Below are 17,630 nucleotides of genomic sequence, written 5' to 3'. Positions count from 1 at the left end.
GCTAATAAATAAACAATCAGTGTGTCATCCTGCTACCAATCTCTCACACACTCCTTGCAGGTAAGCTGACGTTATGTTTGTGCTTCCAGGTAAAGAAGTGAAGGTAAAATGCTTCGTGAAGATCACAGAGTGAACTGGTTTATTTCCATGTACACAGACAGGTGTCATGTGATTTGATGTTGTGGTTTTATTTATTATTTCCCAATGAATAAAGATTCTTCTAAACTCCTGGATTCAGACGTCTTCTCATCAATCGTCATATTTTTTTAGCCGTTGGCGTAACTGTGCGATGTGAGCCGGAGCGATGCAGCAGCAGCCTCCTGCAGGGAAGGAAGCAAGGACTCATCAGAGACGCCTCAGGAGGAGGAACCACCACGGAGATTACGTCCAATGTCCAAAGTGAAAGAAGAAAACCTTTATGTTAACAAACGCTAAACCACATGAGAATGAAAGTCACCGATCAAATCAGCGCCTTGCTTCCTCCACGTGGGGCTCAGCGTGAGGATGGAGGAGGACTGTTCCTCCGACGTCACCCACCTGTTTGAGGGAAAGAACACAAAAAGAGGTGTTCCTTCGCTCTTTTGTTTTCTGTGACCGTGTCTCCAGTAGCGATTGAAACTCACCCATTCTCCGAGTCCCAGTCCCCTCCGCTGTTGGGGTACGCCACCCAGCTGAGGTCCGGGCCCAGCAGCGACCCGGCCGAGTCCAGCAGCGGCTCCACCAGCGCCGGCGAGCAGCAGTTGACTCCCACGGCGACCAGCTGGGCGGAGCCGCCCGCCGCCAGCCGCACGGCGTCGGCGAAGGTGCTGCCGTCCGATACGCGCCTCCCGTCCTGGCGGTGTTGGGGTCGGACGGGACGTGGGTCATTCAGAGAACCAGCGGGGGGGGGGGGGGGGGGGGGGTGAACGAGTGCTGCCGTTACCTTACAGGAGAAGGAGAGCCAGGCCCGCAGGTCGGGGAACTCTCTGAGCAGCTCCAGCAGAGCCGCCGCCTCTTTGATGCTCGGGATCGTCTCCAGGGCGACGAGGTCGGCCCCGGCCGCCGCCGCGGCGTCCATCTGAGGCCGATGCCAGGCTTTGAGGTCCTGGGAAAGGGAAACAAAGGCCCTTGATTGACTCGTTGTAGGAGCCCTTTGGTACCACCTCCTTTTCTTTTTTTTTTAAAGTGTACCGACCACACCGAGCCACTCCGATTGGCTGAGAGCCACGCACCTCGACGCTCATCCGCTCCGCGTAGGCTCCGCTGTACTCCGAGCCGTCCAGGAGGACGGCGCCGTACGGCCCGACGGACGCCGCCACCAACGGACGCCTCCGCCCTTCGGAGACAAATCAAGCCAAAAAGAACAACGCGGAGTGACGTCGCGCGTCACAGGCGGCGCCGCGCGGCCCCTGTTGAGGCCCGCTCGCCTTCCCGTACCTGAGGGACGAGCGTCGGAGACGAAGCGGTCCACGGCGTCCCTGGCCAGCCGGACGCCGGACATCAGCAGGTCTCTGGCGCCCTCGGGGCTCACGTGCAGGTGCTCGACGAACCCCGGGATGCTGGCCTGGTACGTTGCCGTGGTGATGACATCGGCCCCACTGAGGAGGAAGCTGTTTGTCCAACATGGTTAGATTTGTTATAACCGTCTCATCACCTGATTTCAGGCCACATTGTGTTTAAACACAGGATATCTGCACATCTGCACTAATATTATTAGTATCATACAAACTGTGAAAATAGGTTTCAGCGGCATACATTTGTTTATGTCGATGGAACGGATGATACTGAGTGATAATTAAAGGTCTCGACATGCTAACATGCTCTAACTAATCGCTTTATTGAATTTGAGAATTTTGTTTGCAAATGATTGGGGTTTTTTTGCAACACAAGAAGACCTGAAGGAAAAAAAGTGTGTAATAAAGAAGAAGGTGATGTCATTAAATAAAAAGTATTACAGTCAATTCAAACCAAAGAAGAACAGCATCAAACCTGTAATGAGCTTCTCTGATGGCCTGAGGGTCCGTGTGGAGAAGCCTGGAGCTCCACAGAGGATCTCCCTACAGCACACACACACACACACACACACACACACGCACGCACGCACGCACACACACACACACACACACACACACACACACACACACACACATTGCAAAGGTTGTTACAAAGTTACAAAGGTTTTAGTCACTACAGCAGCCTTTAAATGGGTTTGGATTCCATGAGGACAGAACCATGACGCACTGACTTCCAACGTGCGACGTTATGTTTGCAAAACGAAACGTAACTTTTTCCTGGTGTTTTCACCTGTAATTTGGCTCCTTGTGCTTCCAGTTCTGAAGCCAGTCCGCCGTCCAGGATCAGCGGTCCACTGTCCTCCATGTAGAGCCTGAGACGAGCAGAAGAACCCATTAGAGACTCGCCAATTGTGTCCAAACACAGAAGGAAACACTCCGCGGCACTTTAATGACAACTGTTGTCTTTCCGGGTCCAAATGTTGCGTTTTTTGCCCCTCGAAATTTTGACAACTATCGTCATTCCGATCTTCTCACCACCACCGGGCCACCACGAGATGGCGCGTGAAACAATGCAAAGAGGTCGGTCTATACAACTCATAGGAAGCGTGTGGCTTCACAGGTTAAGCATTTCCTTTCTGTGTAAACATTCCCAAAGAAATACACTGTTGTTGTTATATTACACAATGATAATATTATAACCCATTATGATGCATATTATTCTGAAAAGGGCCATTTGGCAAAACACTTCTTCCACTTCTGGTAATACATTGGGAATAACAATTGTTTTCATTTTAGTTACAGTAACTAATTACTAACTTTGGTCAATACTAATTCAACATTTTAATAAATACGATTTCATTTGTATTCTCCCCAGTAAGGGTTGAAGTGGTCGTTTTCCTTCATTAGCAGAAAGACCTTATGTTGTAATGTAAATGTTAATTACATGGTTTTGTGAATATACCCTGAACACACCTCAACTTCTCACAGTTACTATAGCAACGAAGCATAGCTTGCTGATGGCTAACAATGCCAGCTGAAAACCACATTGGGAACACAGCTAGACCTTATTGAGTGGTCGGAAATGGTGAGTCATTATTTCCTCGTTTCATATCATCGGTGCCAACGCAACGTTGAACTCTCACGCGCCTTCGGGACCAAAACGAGAATCGGTTGGCTAACGTTTAGCATAGCAAACACCAGCTAGCACCTATGGCTAGCAGTTAGCATAACATAACTTTTTCTACACTAACGTTATTAGTTAACTAACTAACTAACTAACTAGCTACGTTAATCTAACGTGAGCCAACAACGTTCACCGTAGAAGCACGTACAGCCACGTACAGGTTTTACCCGCATAGTAAATAATTCATAACTAACGTAACGTTAACTGACGTTACGTTACGTTAGATGAGCATTGATGCGTTAGCATTAGCTATAGCTGTCTACAACGTGACTTTCACCGATAGTTTCCACGTTCACTTACCTAACGTTAAATACATACACTTTAAATAAGTGTACTGTGCTTGTTTCGGGTTGTTACTGTTTTAAACGCCATGTAATGCTCAGCTTGGTGGTTAAAGGCCAGTTTGTGATTTGAAATTAAACCGCGAGAGGTACAAACTAGGAAGAAGCAGTAAAACATGTTAGAGACACTTACACTGATTTCATTAAAAACTTACAGTGGTCTAATTTAAAATGATCTAATGTTAACTTAGACTGATCTCACTTACACTGGTCTAATTTAAATTATCTGATTTAAAATTATAATGTTTAATGTTATTTTAGACTGATCTCACTTACACTGGTCCAATTTAAATTATCTAATTTAAAATTATCTAACTTACACTGAAGTTTTAACATTTTCAAAAACTCACCTTCAAATGTGTTAAAGATCTATGAGGTCATGCTTAAAAGGGGAGAGGGATTTTAACAAATATAATAAAGGTTAGAAAATCGGAAACTGTGTTTCTTCCTCTTCGGCCTCTGTTAAAGTCTTAAGCTCATCGGACCGATCCACACATGTAGTTGTTGGTCTCGATGTAAATCTAGATGGAATTTGCCTTTTTTTTTGCATCTTTAACACACTCACTCACTCACTCACTCTAGGTTTAGGATATAGTCACCTGACTTTGGACTGTCAAACACAGGTCCCGTTACTTAGAGCCAACCTTAAATAAGGTTAAGCCTAATTACCTTGAGACAATCATTTATATTTAATTAGAGTCCACCGCCTTTTAATTATCTTTGATTGTCAAAATGAAAAGAATCAGATGATGGAAAGTCACTCTTAATTGTTGCTAAAATCACAACAAACAGCTGACTGATTGCTGCCGTGGCAACAAGACGTTTCCTGAAGCCGTTCAGCCAGACTTTCTGTCAGAGTACAAACTTCCCTTCACAGTCCTCCACGTGACTCAAGCCGGCCTACAGGAGAACCGGGATGCGTCCACTTCACCTGCAGGGTTCCCCAGGTCGTAATACAACACCAGGAACACAGTTTGTTTTTGTCAGAGTCAGTTGAAAGTCACGTTACCAAGCCTCAACAACATGAGGCTGGGACAAGGTTTATCTCGGCCCTGGTGTACACCCAAAGGACCGGGACGTCTAATGCGTCACACACGAATGCTCCCTGAACTTTATTGATATGAACCCGGACTCAATGTTTCTCTTCTAAGATGATGTCCTTGGTCTATTTGAGGGACTTCGAGCCGCACAAGTATCTTTGAAATAAAAGCAGTTTAAAGTGACCCTTCTCACCAGGAGGACCGCTACGCCTTCCTGACCGAGTGGTACGACCCGACCGCTGCCCTCCTGCGGCGCTACCAGCTGTTCTACTTTCCCAAAGATAGCTCGGTGGAAATGGTAAGCGTTCACCGCGGCATCATCGTGTTACATCACGTGCTCCAACTGTGTTTAGACAAACCATCGTTTGAATTCATGAAGCATTTGATTGTTGGTTTTCACTGATAATCTCTGTGAAACCCCAATGGAGCAGTGAACGTGGCCAAAAGGTGACATGTTCTGTTATCCTACAAATATTTCATTGGAATAAACTGCCAACGTGTGTGTGTTACTGATTTCCAGTTTGACGTTAAAAACCAGCGCATATTTCTGAGGAGGACGCGGTACGACGAGCTCCGCCCGGAGGACCTGTTTGTCGGGAACCGGGTGAACGTTTTCTCCCGTCAGCTTAATGTGATCGAATACGGAGACCAGTACACCGCCAACAAGCTGGGCAGCAAGAAGGAAAGGTAGCTAAGGTACCGCTAATCAATGCTTCCCCGGCCCGGTTCCGATTGTTGATAAATACACGCGTTCTAAAACCTGCAGAGTTACCCGAGAGGCTGATCCCCCTCTAACTGCAGCTCATAATCTTTATATTAACATTATTGAATTAATGAAGTGTAATCTATTTAGTGCAGGATCGCTCACAGACATAATCCCCCCCCCCCAGCACTGTCCTCAGTATAATGGCAGATGAAATGTGTTGCCTTGCATAACATTGTACCTTTAAAAGATCTCTGTACCACGTTGTGGAGATGCTCCATGACCACATAAAGCCTTTCTCCCGTCCAGAACTCTGGCGCTGATAAAGCCGGACGTCGTCACCAAGATCGGAGACGTGCTGGAGTTGATCCACTCGTCCAACCTGATGGTGACCAAAGCCAAGATGACGGCGCTCACGTGGTGAGAGGGAGTCTGTGTCTGTTCACCCCCCCCCCCCCCCCCCCCCGCAGCCTCGAGGCCTTTCTCCCTCCATCGTCTTTAAACTTTAAACTGCTTCAGGGCCTCTGAAGTGTTTGTGTTTTATTTTGTGGGTTTAACTGCTGAATTTGGATGTCGCTAACGTGAAGAAAAAGTCCAAACCGAGTCGGAGTTTTGTCTCTTAGCAACAGAACCACGACTACATTTCTTTTCGATCTTCTGCAGAAGTAAAGTGTGTCCTGTTCCTGTCAGACATCAAACCCCCAGTGTGAAAACACCTATGAGCACATTCCTAACTGTTAAAAAGGATATTCTGAGGAGCTCGCGTGGTCTTCCTGTCATTTTACTGCAATGATCAGACGCACCGCTGCGTTCACCGGAATGACCTTTGACCCCGTGAAGAAGTGACAGGAACCCGGTGGACGTGGCGGTTCTCGTGACTCATTAACTCGCCGCTTCATGGTTTTCTTTCTCTCGTTCCAGGAAGCAGGCGGCAGACTTTTATGTGGAACATCAGTCCAAGCCTTTCTTCAAGTGAGTGCCTGTCAATGATTGGCCGCTCACTGAAGCTCTAACAAAAGATCCGCTGACACATTCAGACAGATTTAATAGGTGGGGGGGGGGGACTTAATACTTTAGCTTTAATCTACTTCATTTATATTGTGGAGCCCAAAATCACAAATCAGAGGAAACTCACAGGACCCCCCCCCCCTAAAAAAAAGAAATAAAAGGAACAGTTGGTGGCTTCTATTGGGATGGCCAGAAGGTCACGTGCACAGAATGCACACCATAAGAGTTACAACCCAATGAGGTTACACATGGTCCAAAGAAAACAGCGTTTCCATAGAAACCTCCGTCCGTCCGCCCCGCAGTAACCTGGTGCAGTTTGTGTCCTCGGGCCCCGTGGTGGCCCTGGAGCTGATGGGGGACGAGGCCGTGTCCATCTGGCGGAGGCTCCTGGGGCCCACGGACTCCTCGGCGGCGAGGAAGGAGGCGCCGCGCAGCGTCCGGGCCCAGTTCGGCACCGACGCCGTGAAGAACGTCGGCCACGGCTCCGAGTCGCTGGCCGCGGCGGCGAGGGTAAGAGCGGGAAGGGCCGGCCCCCGCCCTCACCGGTCAGGTGGGACCTTCCTCATTCTGTTCCCTCTGGCAGGAGCTGGAGTTCTTCTTCCCGACCACCGTCGGCCACGGCCCCCCCAACACGGCCACGTGCACCGAGTGCACGTGCTGCATCGTCAAACCCCACGCTGTGGCGGAAGGTAGGGGCCGCCTCCCCCTCTGCTCATAGCCCCGGGGTGTCGTCACCACGCCGACCACACTGGGGGGTTGTGGGTTTTTCCAAATCCCTGCTCTGATCCCCAGCGGGTGGGAGGGAGAGGGCGGGGGGAGGGGGGGGGCATTCCTCAGGAGCCGTGACCTGTGAAACGTGTGAATTCTCTGAGCGATGAGCGGGGGGGGGGGGGGGGGGAGAGACCTGGACGAGCTCCTCCTCAGCACGTCGGCGTTCTTCTATCTGACCCTCTGTTGGTCAGCTTTTCCTCTGTAGCGCCACCACCTGGTCAGGGTGTCGATGTAGTTAATGACTGAATACCGGAGGCGGTGGTCATGGCAACCACAGCGCTTGATTGGCATCAGGCTGTTGGCGATTAGCTTAAAGCGCAGCCTATAAACATGTTTTACGCGTCGGTCCCCTCAGTGTGAATCTAGTCTATTGGAGCTATGAATTCTTGTTTTATGTGCCGACGTGGACCAGCATGCATTGCTGTGACATAACAAGTAAATACACAACTAATAGGAATCACCAGAGAATATATAGTGGAGTGCTGTGTTCTCCCAGTGGAAAGACCTTTTTCACCTCAGGCCATTTTGACCCGTCAAAATAAGAGTCCCCCCGTGTTGTGCCGGGATCACCCACCCCACCCCCCCGCCGCGTCTAAATGGAATGAAGCCATCGGTAATGTTGTTGCTGCATCTACACCACGCTGCTTTTCCTGCTAGTGGAAATCTCTGCCGTGAGAAAGTTCTGTGAGAGAGTGACCCGTTAAAGAGCTTCTTTGTTCGGCCTCAGGGTCGGAATGAGGAACTCCTCCAGTCTGCTGCACCATCCAGTTCCTCCCAAAGTCCTCCACAGTGCGCTGGTTTAGGTTTTTAAACAAATATGGTGGACCAGCAGTTACCGGTTCAGCCCAGCTCCCCCCCCCCCCCCCCCCCCCGATGCTAGAAGTACGTTGCACTTTTCAACATGTTGAACTTTTAAAATGCATGAGTATTTTCTCAGAGGCCAGGTGACGCGGCGGCGCCGTTCCAGCCAATCGCGGCGCTGATAGAGGCCGCCACGTCGGATACGGTACTCAGACACGACTGGAATAGAAGAGCTTCTGTTGCCAGGCACCCAGAACAGGGTCTCCTAGCAACTGCACCAGCTGCTTTTGGGAGCTGGTGCTGAGTGTTTGTGCCTATCAGCTGCTGCTGGCTGGGAGAGGGGGGGCGGCGGGGGGGGGGGGGGGGGGGGGGGGGGTAGTTACCTAACAGTCACACACACAAACACACAGGTGACTGTGACCAAACGGTTCCCTGATTAGAAGAGAAATTCATCAGAGACACACTGGGGACAATAAGAGAACCCCCCCCCCCCCCCCATTTTCTTCTTCTCCTTCTTCTCCATCATAGTCATCGTCGGCTGTCTGCAGCAGTCTGACCTTCGCCGTCGCCTCAGCGTCTCGCTCTCTAAAGAGATTACCGACCGACAATCTCCCCGTCCCTCCGTCAGGGGGGGGGGGAGGGGGACAATCCGAGGTCAATGCAGCATGAGACGACGCTTATGTTTGAGCGGAAACCCCAAACCGTTCATTAAAGAGAGCAAATGATGAAAGCTGCTGAACAAGTTCCATGTTTGAAGAGTGAAATGTTTGCTTTTGCCCCACAGGTCTGACCGGGAGGATCCTGAACTCCATTTCAGCCGCCGGATTTGAGATCTCTGCGCTTCAGATGGTAAAAAAAACAAAAACAAAGCGGCGCTCCCCTCCCCCCCGCCCGTCTCGCGTGTCTGCCCCTGTGACCAATATGTGCACCGCATTGACCGCGTTGACCTCCACCATGGAGTGACCTCTGCGGCTCCGCACGCTCGGTGCCGCGGGGGGACAGATCGATCGATCGATCGATCGGGCCTCGATGGGGAATCAAACCAAAAAGGGGAAGGATGCTTTGTTCTGGTGCCACTCGTCTCTTCACAGTTAGAAGCAGCGCAGTCTGACACTCCGTGATGTTTCCCTCCTCGCACAGTTCAACGTGGACCGGGCCAACGCAGAGGAGTTCTACGAGGTGTACAGGGGCGTCGTCCAGGAGTACCCCGTGAGTGGACAACCACCACACCCCCCCCCCACCCCCCCCCCCGGCGTCCCACACCGTACAGATGTGTGAGTGGTGGCGAGATGTGGTTTGACGTGTTTGACTCCTCCCCCTCCCGCAGAGCATGGTGACGGAGCTGTGCTCCGGGCCCTGCTTGGTGCTGGAGATCCACGGTGCCGACGCGCCGCGCTCCTTCAGGGCCTTCTGTGGACCCGCCGACCCGGTGAGTCGCACCGCGTCCGACAGGTCAAAGGTCAAACGTTAAAGGGTTAGATGTGAGCCGAAGCGCACTCATTTTATCCCTAAAGAGCCTTTCTGAAATAATAATGCATAATAAAGGAAAATAAGCACGGATCGTGTTTAATAAAACACAGCTGATGCAATATTAAAATAAGCAATAGAATACAAAGGGAGTATGACATGAGATACTATGCAGTTATACTCTGACGTCCTTAAATCTGTTCCTCCTCATATCACATGTAACGCATTCATTTCATCCTCCGTAATGGCGTCCGTCCTTCAGCCGCCACAATGTCACGGGCTCTACCCCCTCGGAGCAGGGAGGGATTTAATTGGCTAATGATTTTACGGGTCACATGACCCTAGACGCGCATTACATTAACGCCTCCGCGGACTCGGCCGGTGTATAAGAGAAGACATTTATTGGTCTGTGATGTTTTACATCCGATAGTCCAGCTCCTCTCCTTCAGCTCCTCTCCTTCCCCCCCCCCCCCGCCTCCCCCGAGGCCTCTGCAGTAGATTTAAGCACATGATTTTAACACATGACCTCTGACACACGCAGCTAACGGGGGGGGCCGTGTGTCATACATGTATATGTGACACGGGAAGAGCTGGGAGTCGTACCTCCATCCTCATGAGGCCACGGCTCCTCCAATCAGCGGTGCCTCCATGGTCTGTAGACAGGAAGCTTGTGGGTGTTTGGAAGCCTCGATGTCGCCATTGTTTTTCGTGAGCGGCGAGGAACGAGTGACCGTGTTTGGACGGAGGAGGAGCCACGGAGCCCCGCGTCCTCCAATCAGAGTCAGAGACACGCAGACGAGCTGCTGCTCGCTTCACCTGGTCGTTAATGCTGTGATTGCGTTTAAGTCATCAGCTTCATGAAGCACATTAGTCGGCTAAAAATATGCTTTTGATTGATTTGATTGATCGTCTGCGTAGTGCTTCCTGTTCCTTCAGTAGTCGGGCATACCCGTACTACTATGGTATCTTTGGTAGATTGATGACCTTGAAACCTGTCCCTGACGTGTGTGTATGTCAAAAGTATCTAATAACGGAAATCTATATCTATACATATCTAAATATATAGAGAGAGATGTTCAGCTACAGGGCTTGTCTCGGATCAGTTTTAAGTCATGATTGTGTGTGTGTGTGTGTAAAAGTATCACATGACTGGCCCCTCTCTATAATTAGTACACAAGTGGTTTATGTTCTATATTCAGGGTGCGTTCCCTCAGTGAATGAGTTATTCATGTGTTCTCTCCCCACGTGGGGGGGGGAGGGGGGGTCGAGTTGAGTCTCCCGGAGAATCAAAGAGCAGGAGAGCCCGGTTCGACCTCGAGGAGGTCGTAGACTTTAGATAAAACTCCAGAGTGGTTTTCATGAGCCACGAGATCAGAGTAGAAGGAAAAGTCCGAACCCGTCACAGGAAGCCACGGCGGTGAGAGAATCACTTCCGGTTTTACGGGTCACATGATCAGCTGCTGAGACGTCAGTTACAGGATGTCCAGAAGGCCACGCTGCTCATTGCATCACATTCACTTCCATGTTCATGGTGCTGAGCAGTGAAGAAGTACTAATACCACGAAGAGAGTACTAATACCACTAAGAGTACTACCACACTGCAAAAACACTCAAATGTACAAGTGGATTGAATATGTATAAGTAGGAAAGAGGTATGTAAGTAAGTAAGGTAAGTATTTTGTGTAAAAGTAATAACAGAAACCATCTAAAAAAATTCAAAAACATATTCATATAGATGACAAAATAACGGATATAAATGATTTGATTTGCTGTCATTGCATCAGATTTGATAAACTCTTATCTGTAAAAATCTTCATTTATAATTGAGCTTAAGCACTCATGAGTATCAAAGTCTAAACTGAATGTAGTTACTTCCCGCCACGGTTTACTGAGCAGAAGAATCCTAATCTCCTTCTCCTGCTCCTCCTTCTCCTCCTCCTCAGGAGATCTCCAGGCGCCTCCGCCCCACCTCGCTGCGCGCCCTCTACGGCAAAGACCGCGTGAAGAACGCCGTGCACTGCTCCGACCTCCCCGACGACGGCTTCCTGGAGGTCAGTGGTCCGGTGCTCTCAACCCCCCCCCCACACCTCCTCTGATCCCACCTCCTTGATCCCACCTCCCACACCTCCTCTCGCTCCTCTGATCCCACCAGCACACGGCAGCTAACCGGTGGGCCCTCATGACTCGGCTCTGGGGGCCGGGGGGGGGGGTCACAGCGGTTTCTGAGCACTTGGAGACAAAAGGATTGTTGTGTCACTGACAAACGGCCCCTTGTTGAGGAGCGAGGGCGCTTTGAGCTTCATTCATGTTTCTCTCCACAGGTTCAGTATTTCTTCAGGATTCTGGACGGGTGACAAGAAGAGGCGGTGCACTCCCAAATGTGACAGTTGAACTCAAGTTTCTGTTTATTGTTTCAGCCTTATGCAGATTAAATAAAGTGTTTTGATCTTTAACATTGAACACACCGACTAAACATGTTATTACACGGGAAACTGCCTCTGATGTCCTTTTTTTTGTCTTTTCTTTTTTTGACCAGCGACTTTGGTTTCTGATTCATACATTACACTTTGAAAAAAATGTACAACTGCATAAATATAAAATTCTTCCACCATGAAAATGGTTAAAACATTCAATAGTAATCATGTGATGTCTCCAGGAAAAACAAACAAAACAGATTTAGTTTCCATGGAGATGACCCACAAAGCTCTACACTACCAGTTAAAAAGAAACAGACGGAAGAGTTTGGAACAGAAAAGTCATCAAAACGGCTAAAGAAGGGTTCCATGGAGTCAGTCATTTACTCACCGTAGAGGTTCAGAGTACCATGCTAGTATTCAGTTTGAGCACATTAACACGCACACACCTTGGACCACTGAAGCGGACATAAGACAGATCACAACAGGACAGGACTACAGCACACTGAGAACACCGTTAGGATGAAACACTGAGGACAGGAAGAGCTACACGTCAGTAGTGGAGTTACAGTAATAGATGAACACATGGCTCGAGGAATATTCTCATGTACAATAGAATAAATATTTGCTATTGCTACTCTTGTATTTTTACATTCTAACCCTGGACACACACACACACCCGCACACATACACACACACACACATACACACACACGCGTAGAAGCTAGTGTAAAGCACACAGATTAAGTGTAGGTCCTGTATATCATGAATGTTCAAAGACTAGTGGTGTTTATCTCAACTCTTTTATTCTCTCTACATTGTGTCGGTGTCAAAGTGAGAGACTGTGGCTGCGGCTGAGGTCACGAGGCGATGCTGAACTTGATGTCGAAGCGTCCCTGATAGCGGTCCTTCTCGCTGTAGCCGATGTTGTCGCCGTACACTTTGCACTCGATGCGGAGCTCCTCGTTCCGGGTCAGGTTGTTGAACTGGATGGCCACCAGCGGCTGCAGGTACTGGGGGTGCAGCAGCTTGCCGTAGTACGGGTAGTACTGCAGCGGGAAGCCCTGCCCCAGACCAAAGTATTTGATCTCTCCGATCTTGCCGGCGTCCTCTTCTCTCTGCAAACGCCACTTGGATTTTAACTCGAGTCTCCGAACCTTAGATATGAACTGATGAGGTCGGAGCAGACGTACCTTGTTCTTGCAGGAGATGGGGATCAGGTTGGGCTGCACATTGCTCTGCAAATCTGGGAGAGTGTCGTTCATCGGAGCCTGAACCCAACGAGAGAGACTTTGTGAGCATGTGATAACGTGAGCGAGGCTGAGTGATTCAGTTCAAATATGGGATATGAACAACTGGAGAGAGCAACGGTCCACCTGTTAAACGTTGCTGCAATCAAAAAGTTCACATTTTCAAATTTTAAAAAAGGACCAGAGATATTGTCTCACTAATACAATATCTGCTGGCTACATTACCCAGAATGCAGCGCTAACCGTTAGTTTGCCACAGCTGACTCCCTGTGAAACATCATCCCTTCCCACAGTGCCCAAGACCCAATAGGACTCGACGGCATTTAAATTCACACACTAAAAACCAACAAACCACAGATTCACATTTGTTGGCGTTTAGCTTTTGAAAAACAGTTAAATACTCAAATGAGAAAGTGGTTTTTAGAAGAGGGATAATCATTCTAAAATTAAAGATTAAAATGTTCAAACTCTGCGACATGTTTCGGGGGGGGGGGGGGGGGGGGGGGGGGGGGGGGACTCGCTCGCCCACCTTTGGCCTGAAGTTGACGATCCTGTTGAGCTTGACGATGATGCACGGCGCCCCGACGTCGAAGCCGTAGTGCGGGTCGTCCTTCCCGGAGCAGACCTTGAGCAGAGACCGGGAGAAGCGGCACGCCTTCCTCTGGCCAAGGTTGTCTCCCAGGATGCCGCGGTCCTTGTAGGGCCCGGGGGTGCCTGCGGGGGGGGGGGGGGGGGGGGGGGGTCACATTGAGACGGGTCGAGGACACCTCATCTCTGCATTTTAAAAATCACTCTGGCGTCAGCTCGTACCTCCACAGTCTTCAAACTTCATCTGGTCGGTCTGGTTGACGTCCTCGTAGCTCAACAGGAAGGCGTTCATGGCGTCCGTGTACATCTTGTACGAGGAGGCGTCAGACGGATTGAACTTGATTTCGGATTTCTCAGAGCGGGGCGTGTGGGACAGGCCTGAGGACACAACGCCGCTTTAGTAACAACTACAGGAAAATATGGATTCTTATGGGTTTCAAATAAGAAAATAAACTATTAGCAGTAAGTAAGGGTTGATTCTCATAGGTCACTTTGGACAAAGTTCAGGGTTCTAATAAATATAAAGTAAACTACAGCTAATAGAGTTGAGAGGTTTAATAATGATGTAAAGTTAACTACCATGTTTTTAGCAGTGATAATAGAAGGCAGACTCGGCCCTGCCCACTTGGCTGGTGGAGTTTTGCCCTCTGTACTTTTCCACAGACGTAGAGGCCTCAGCGAGGCGTGAGCAGCACGGTGAGAGGAAACCTTTTTCTCCCAGCAGCCTCTCTGTTGGATCGGCACGTTTGTTGCTGTAGTTGCGAGCGCGTTGTTGTGCGAGCAGCAGAGACAGACACTGAGGCCTGTTAGTTCTCCCTCCCCCCACACGTCCTCTCACGTGTGACTCCCCCCTCTCTCACAATGGAAACTTTTTGCCTCTGAGTGAGAGGCGGGCTGAATCACTACTCCCTGCTTCCTTTATCATGCCACTACTGGAAAGTCTCTGCAGCTCTGAGCGCAGGCTGCACACCCCCCCCCCCAGGCCTGCGCCGCTGAATATTCAACATGTGCTGTGCAAACAGGCGACGAGGCCGAGCACGTCACAGTGAGCCCGTTTGATTACTGACAGATTAGGATTTTACTGCAGGAAAACCAGCTTAAAGGCGTCTGAGCCGAGAGCAACTTGCTCTACTGGTTAGCAACACGTGGGGGTCGACACAATCACAGCTCACAGGAATCGGTTGGGCGGCAGGGAGGGGGCACAATGACCGGCCAAGAGCATTGAAGGACAAAATGGCTGATCCGAGGTCAGTGACAGAGTGGGTACGGTCTTACCTGGGGGGGCCACCCGGTCCTGGTAGGTGGGTTTGTAGTTGCTGAGCGTCAGCAGCAGAGCCTGGATGGTCCCGATGAAGATCCCCGCCAAGCATCCGTAGAAGATCACGTAGAAGAGGAAGATCTTCACTGCAGAGCGAAACGAGACGGGGAGACAATCCTAATAATAAATGTCCTCAGCCAGGAAACGTTCATCATTTGCTTCTTTAATGTGGAGGTTCTGGTTTGTCCAGCATTGTGAAGTCGCCTAAAGGCTAAAAAACATTGTTAACCTCCAGGAGACACAACACCTCCCTCTCCTCATTACAACAAAGGGGACTCCACGGCAATTATGCAAGAACACCAGGAGGTAACTGATGAGTCATAGCGCCCCCCCCCCCCCCAGGTCACCACCAACAGGTTGGACATTAAACCACATTAAATCATCTCTCTTGCTGCTACTTTAACATTAAATCAAATGTTGTGTTTAACATCCATCAACCTTGAAAATATCTCTAAATCTAATCCCACCTCTGGGAGTCATTTCATATTTCACAAATATTTGGAATTGATGCAACTTATGAGAACATAATGCCTTGAATTTTTTTTCTCTAAATGAGAAAAAAACCGAACCAAATCGTGTTTGTTTTCCCGCTGATAGATTCCTGTCCAAAGGTGCCACTGCAGAACCAGTTTGAGAACCGGTCCGACCCTCCTCCCGTTTTTGGCAGTTTAGGCTCAGGACAAAAACAAAAGAATGTGAAATGGGAGTGGGCCACGACGTACTATTCCAACATGGCCCCCATGTGCACGTCTGCAGCAGGCGTCCCGTGTGACGCACCTGTTGAGCACCACACACGGCTGCGTTTAAATCGTGTGCAGCATTTCTTTTCTTCATCTGGGGTATTCATTTGCAAAAGGATCTCCATTTTCTCTCATGAATGCAGGTGAAACAAGCGCGTGGCCTTGTGATGAACACCATGTTTTAGCTGGTCAACAGGAAACTATGGTATGGTATTTTTCCCCCAAACGTGACAACTTGAGGACACACGCAGATCATGTGGGAGCCAAAAGGCTCCCTAGAAATGTAAATATGTGAGGACAGAGTTTTGAATGGAGCACCTCCCCCACCAAATGTGCTGCAGCGCCTTCAGCCGAGACACATACCTGTCTGTCTCACACCCGAGCTCCTGTCTTCCATTTTAAAAAATCACAAAAATACATCATCCACCTTTAAACGGTCTGTTTCACCAACTCGAGGACACAGACCGACCTGTTGATCCAGAGCAACATGTCCCTTTTTAGTTGGTGCGACACATCGACCCCCCCCCCTCCTCCTCCCCCCCAATACACACACACATACACAATCAGCATGTAGTAGATGTAGTACAAGTACACGAGGGGAAGTATTACTACACTACTCACATGTTTCGTCTGCCCGTAAGTTTGCTACCAACTATAAGCCCTGTTGCCATGGAGACACGCAGTCAGCTGAGACCGCCGGTCTGAAAACACAACCGTTGATTCACAATAAACTGATTTTTATTTCGCTTTGGGAGTAAAGAGCACAGCTAAAAAAAAATCTCGTTTCGGGGAGACTGAGATGGAGAGGGGGGGGGCAAGTCGTGATCAGCCCAGCACCGTGTTACCGGGCAGCGTCTGAGCTCATCCCACCGGGGTTTCGCGCCGTTTATAATGAGATAGATGGGGTTTAGCGAGCTGACCGGGCGCCGTATGACCGACCGGGCGGCTGATCCCATCAAACGGAGCCTAAGTGCCCCCCCCCCCGAATACCAGGAGCCCGATTAGCTCATTACCGATGTGCGCGTGGAGAGGGTAAAATGTCCCCTCGGTTCTTCCCTCTAGCGCTAAAACACACAAAAAAACGAGGGCCGCCAGGGAGACACACAACTTTCCCCGCGTGTGGATCAGAGAAAAGTCCCGGCCCACCGCGGCCTGTCCTTCAGCGTGACCTTTTCATAAAGGACGTGTATTAGACCGGGGGCCCGGGCTACGCCTTCCGCACTCATTTCCTTTTACAGGGCGCCCAAGCGGACCAACGTCCAACTCCTGCGAGCCAAAGGAGAACAAATAACTTTCATTCTACGGCGCGTGCCGTAAAACGTGTTTATCTTTTATTTTGATCTTTGTTAATTCGATAACCCTCGCTGGGACCTGTGGCGCCTCGGAGCCGCCGTCAACTCTCTCTCTCGTCGCTTTTATTGAGATTTGACGGAGCAACTTCTCCACCCGCCTCCATTGAAGAGCGGAGTCACGACGCAGCGCGTCTGGGTCTAACAGGTGCTGTGTGTGGGGGGGGAAACACCCCCCCCCACCACCAACCACCACTGCCTCTGACCTCCATCCTCGTGGGTGAGACTTTTGTGCCGCCATTGAAACTAAACCGGAGCAAAAGAAAGGAAATGACTTACGCCAACTGCTCCCCGTCCGCCCGAGAAACTCCTTCTTCTCCGAATTCCACACAAATGTCCTCCAGCCGCCGTCGCTGTCCTTGTTCGCCTGCATGTTCAGAGCCTCCCGCCGGTTGTCTTTTCTTCTGGTAAATGGCGGTCGGTTTTGATTCAGACGTTGTCAACCGTCCCCAACAGGAAGCGCGGAAGGGAGGATTCGGTGCGCGACTCAAAAAATACGTCTCAGAGACAAACCGGCTCCGCCCGCGAACTCCTGTAATAACTTACCCCCCGAAGAGGGGAGGGGGGGGGGGCTGCACCCAGCAAATCACGACCCGCCTCCGCTCCCTACGTAAGCGGGAGAAAAAAAAAGGAGGGGTGGTGGTGGGGGGGGGCTGAACCACA

At 50.0% G+C, this 17,630-nt stretch overlaps 3 protein-coding genes across 3 annotated transcripts; 1 reads left to right on the top strand and 2 right to left on the bottom strand.

The window, feature by feature from the left end:
- Positions 1 to 5: 5 nt before the first annotated feature.
- zgc:172121 (uncharacterized protein LOC337599 homolog) lies at positions 6 to 2,482 on the bottom strand. The gene is made up of 8 exons (XM_037469864.2): positions 2,284 to 2,482; positions 1,969 to 2,036; positions 1,417 to 1,589; positions 1,212 to 1,315; positions 923 to 1,084; positions 624 to 832; positions 458 to 537; positions 6 to 320 (listed from the first exon to the last, which is right to left on the bottom strand). Exons 1-8 carry the CDS (start codon positions 2,386 to 2,388, stop codon positions 250 to 252), a joined length of 972 nt encoding a protein of 323 aa, XP_037325761.1. The 5' UTR covers positions 2,389 to 2,482; the 3' UTR covers positions 6 to 249.
- Positions 2,483 to 2,962: 480 nt separating this feature from the next.
- nme7 (NME/NM23 family member 7) lies at positions 2,963 to 11,800 on the top strand. Its single transcript, XM_037469863.2, has 12 exons — positions 2,963 to 3,078; positions 4,755 to 4,856; positions 5,079 to 5,245; positions 5,571 to 5,681; positions 6,183 to 6,233; positions 6,572 to 6,779; positions 6,853 to 6,958; positions 8,626 to 8,690; positions 8,982 to 9,050; positions 9,169 to 9,270; positions 11,252 to 11,359; positions 11,630 to 11,800. The coding sequence occupies exons 1-12, from the start codon at positions 3,076 to 3,078 to the stop codon at positions 11,660 to 11,662; spliced, it is 1,125 nt and encodes a 374-aa protein (XP_037325760.2). The 5' UTR covers positions 2,963 to 3,075; the 3' UTR covers positions 11,663 to 11,800.
- On the bottom strand, positions 11,690 to 17,525 carry atp1b1a (ATPase Na+/K+ transporting subunit beta 1a). Its single transcript, XM_037469866.2, has 6 exons — positions 17,247 to 17,525; positions 14,836 to 14,964; positions 13,783 to 13,938; positions 13,502 to 13,686; positions 12,916 to 12,993; positions 11,690 to 12,840 (listed from the first exon to the last, which is right to left on the bottom strand). Exons 1-6 carry the CDS (start codon positions 17,338 to 17,340, stop codon positions 12,583 to 12,585), a joined length of 900 nt encoding a protein of 299 aa, XP_037325763.1. The 5' UTR covers positions 17,341 to 17,525; the 3' UTR covers positions 11,690 to 12,582.
- Positions 17,526 to 17,630: the final 105 nt, after the last annotated feature.

Source organism: Pungitius pungitius, chromosome 7, assembly GCF_949316345.1.
Source record: "Pungitius pungitius chromosome 7, fPunPun2.1, whole genome shotgun sequence".
NCBI classification, from domain to species: Eukaryota; Metazoa; Chordata; class Actinopteri; order Perciformes; family Gasterosteidae; genus Pungitius; species Pungitius pungitius.
The sequence above is the reverse complement of the archived record's forward strand: the minus strand, read 5'-3'. Positions and strand labels throughout refer to the sequence as shown.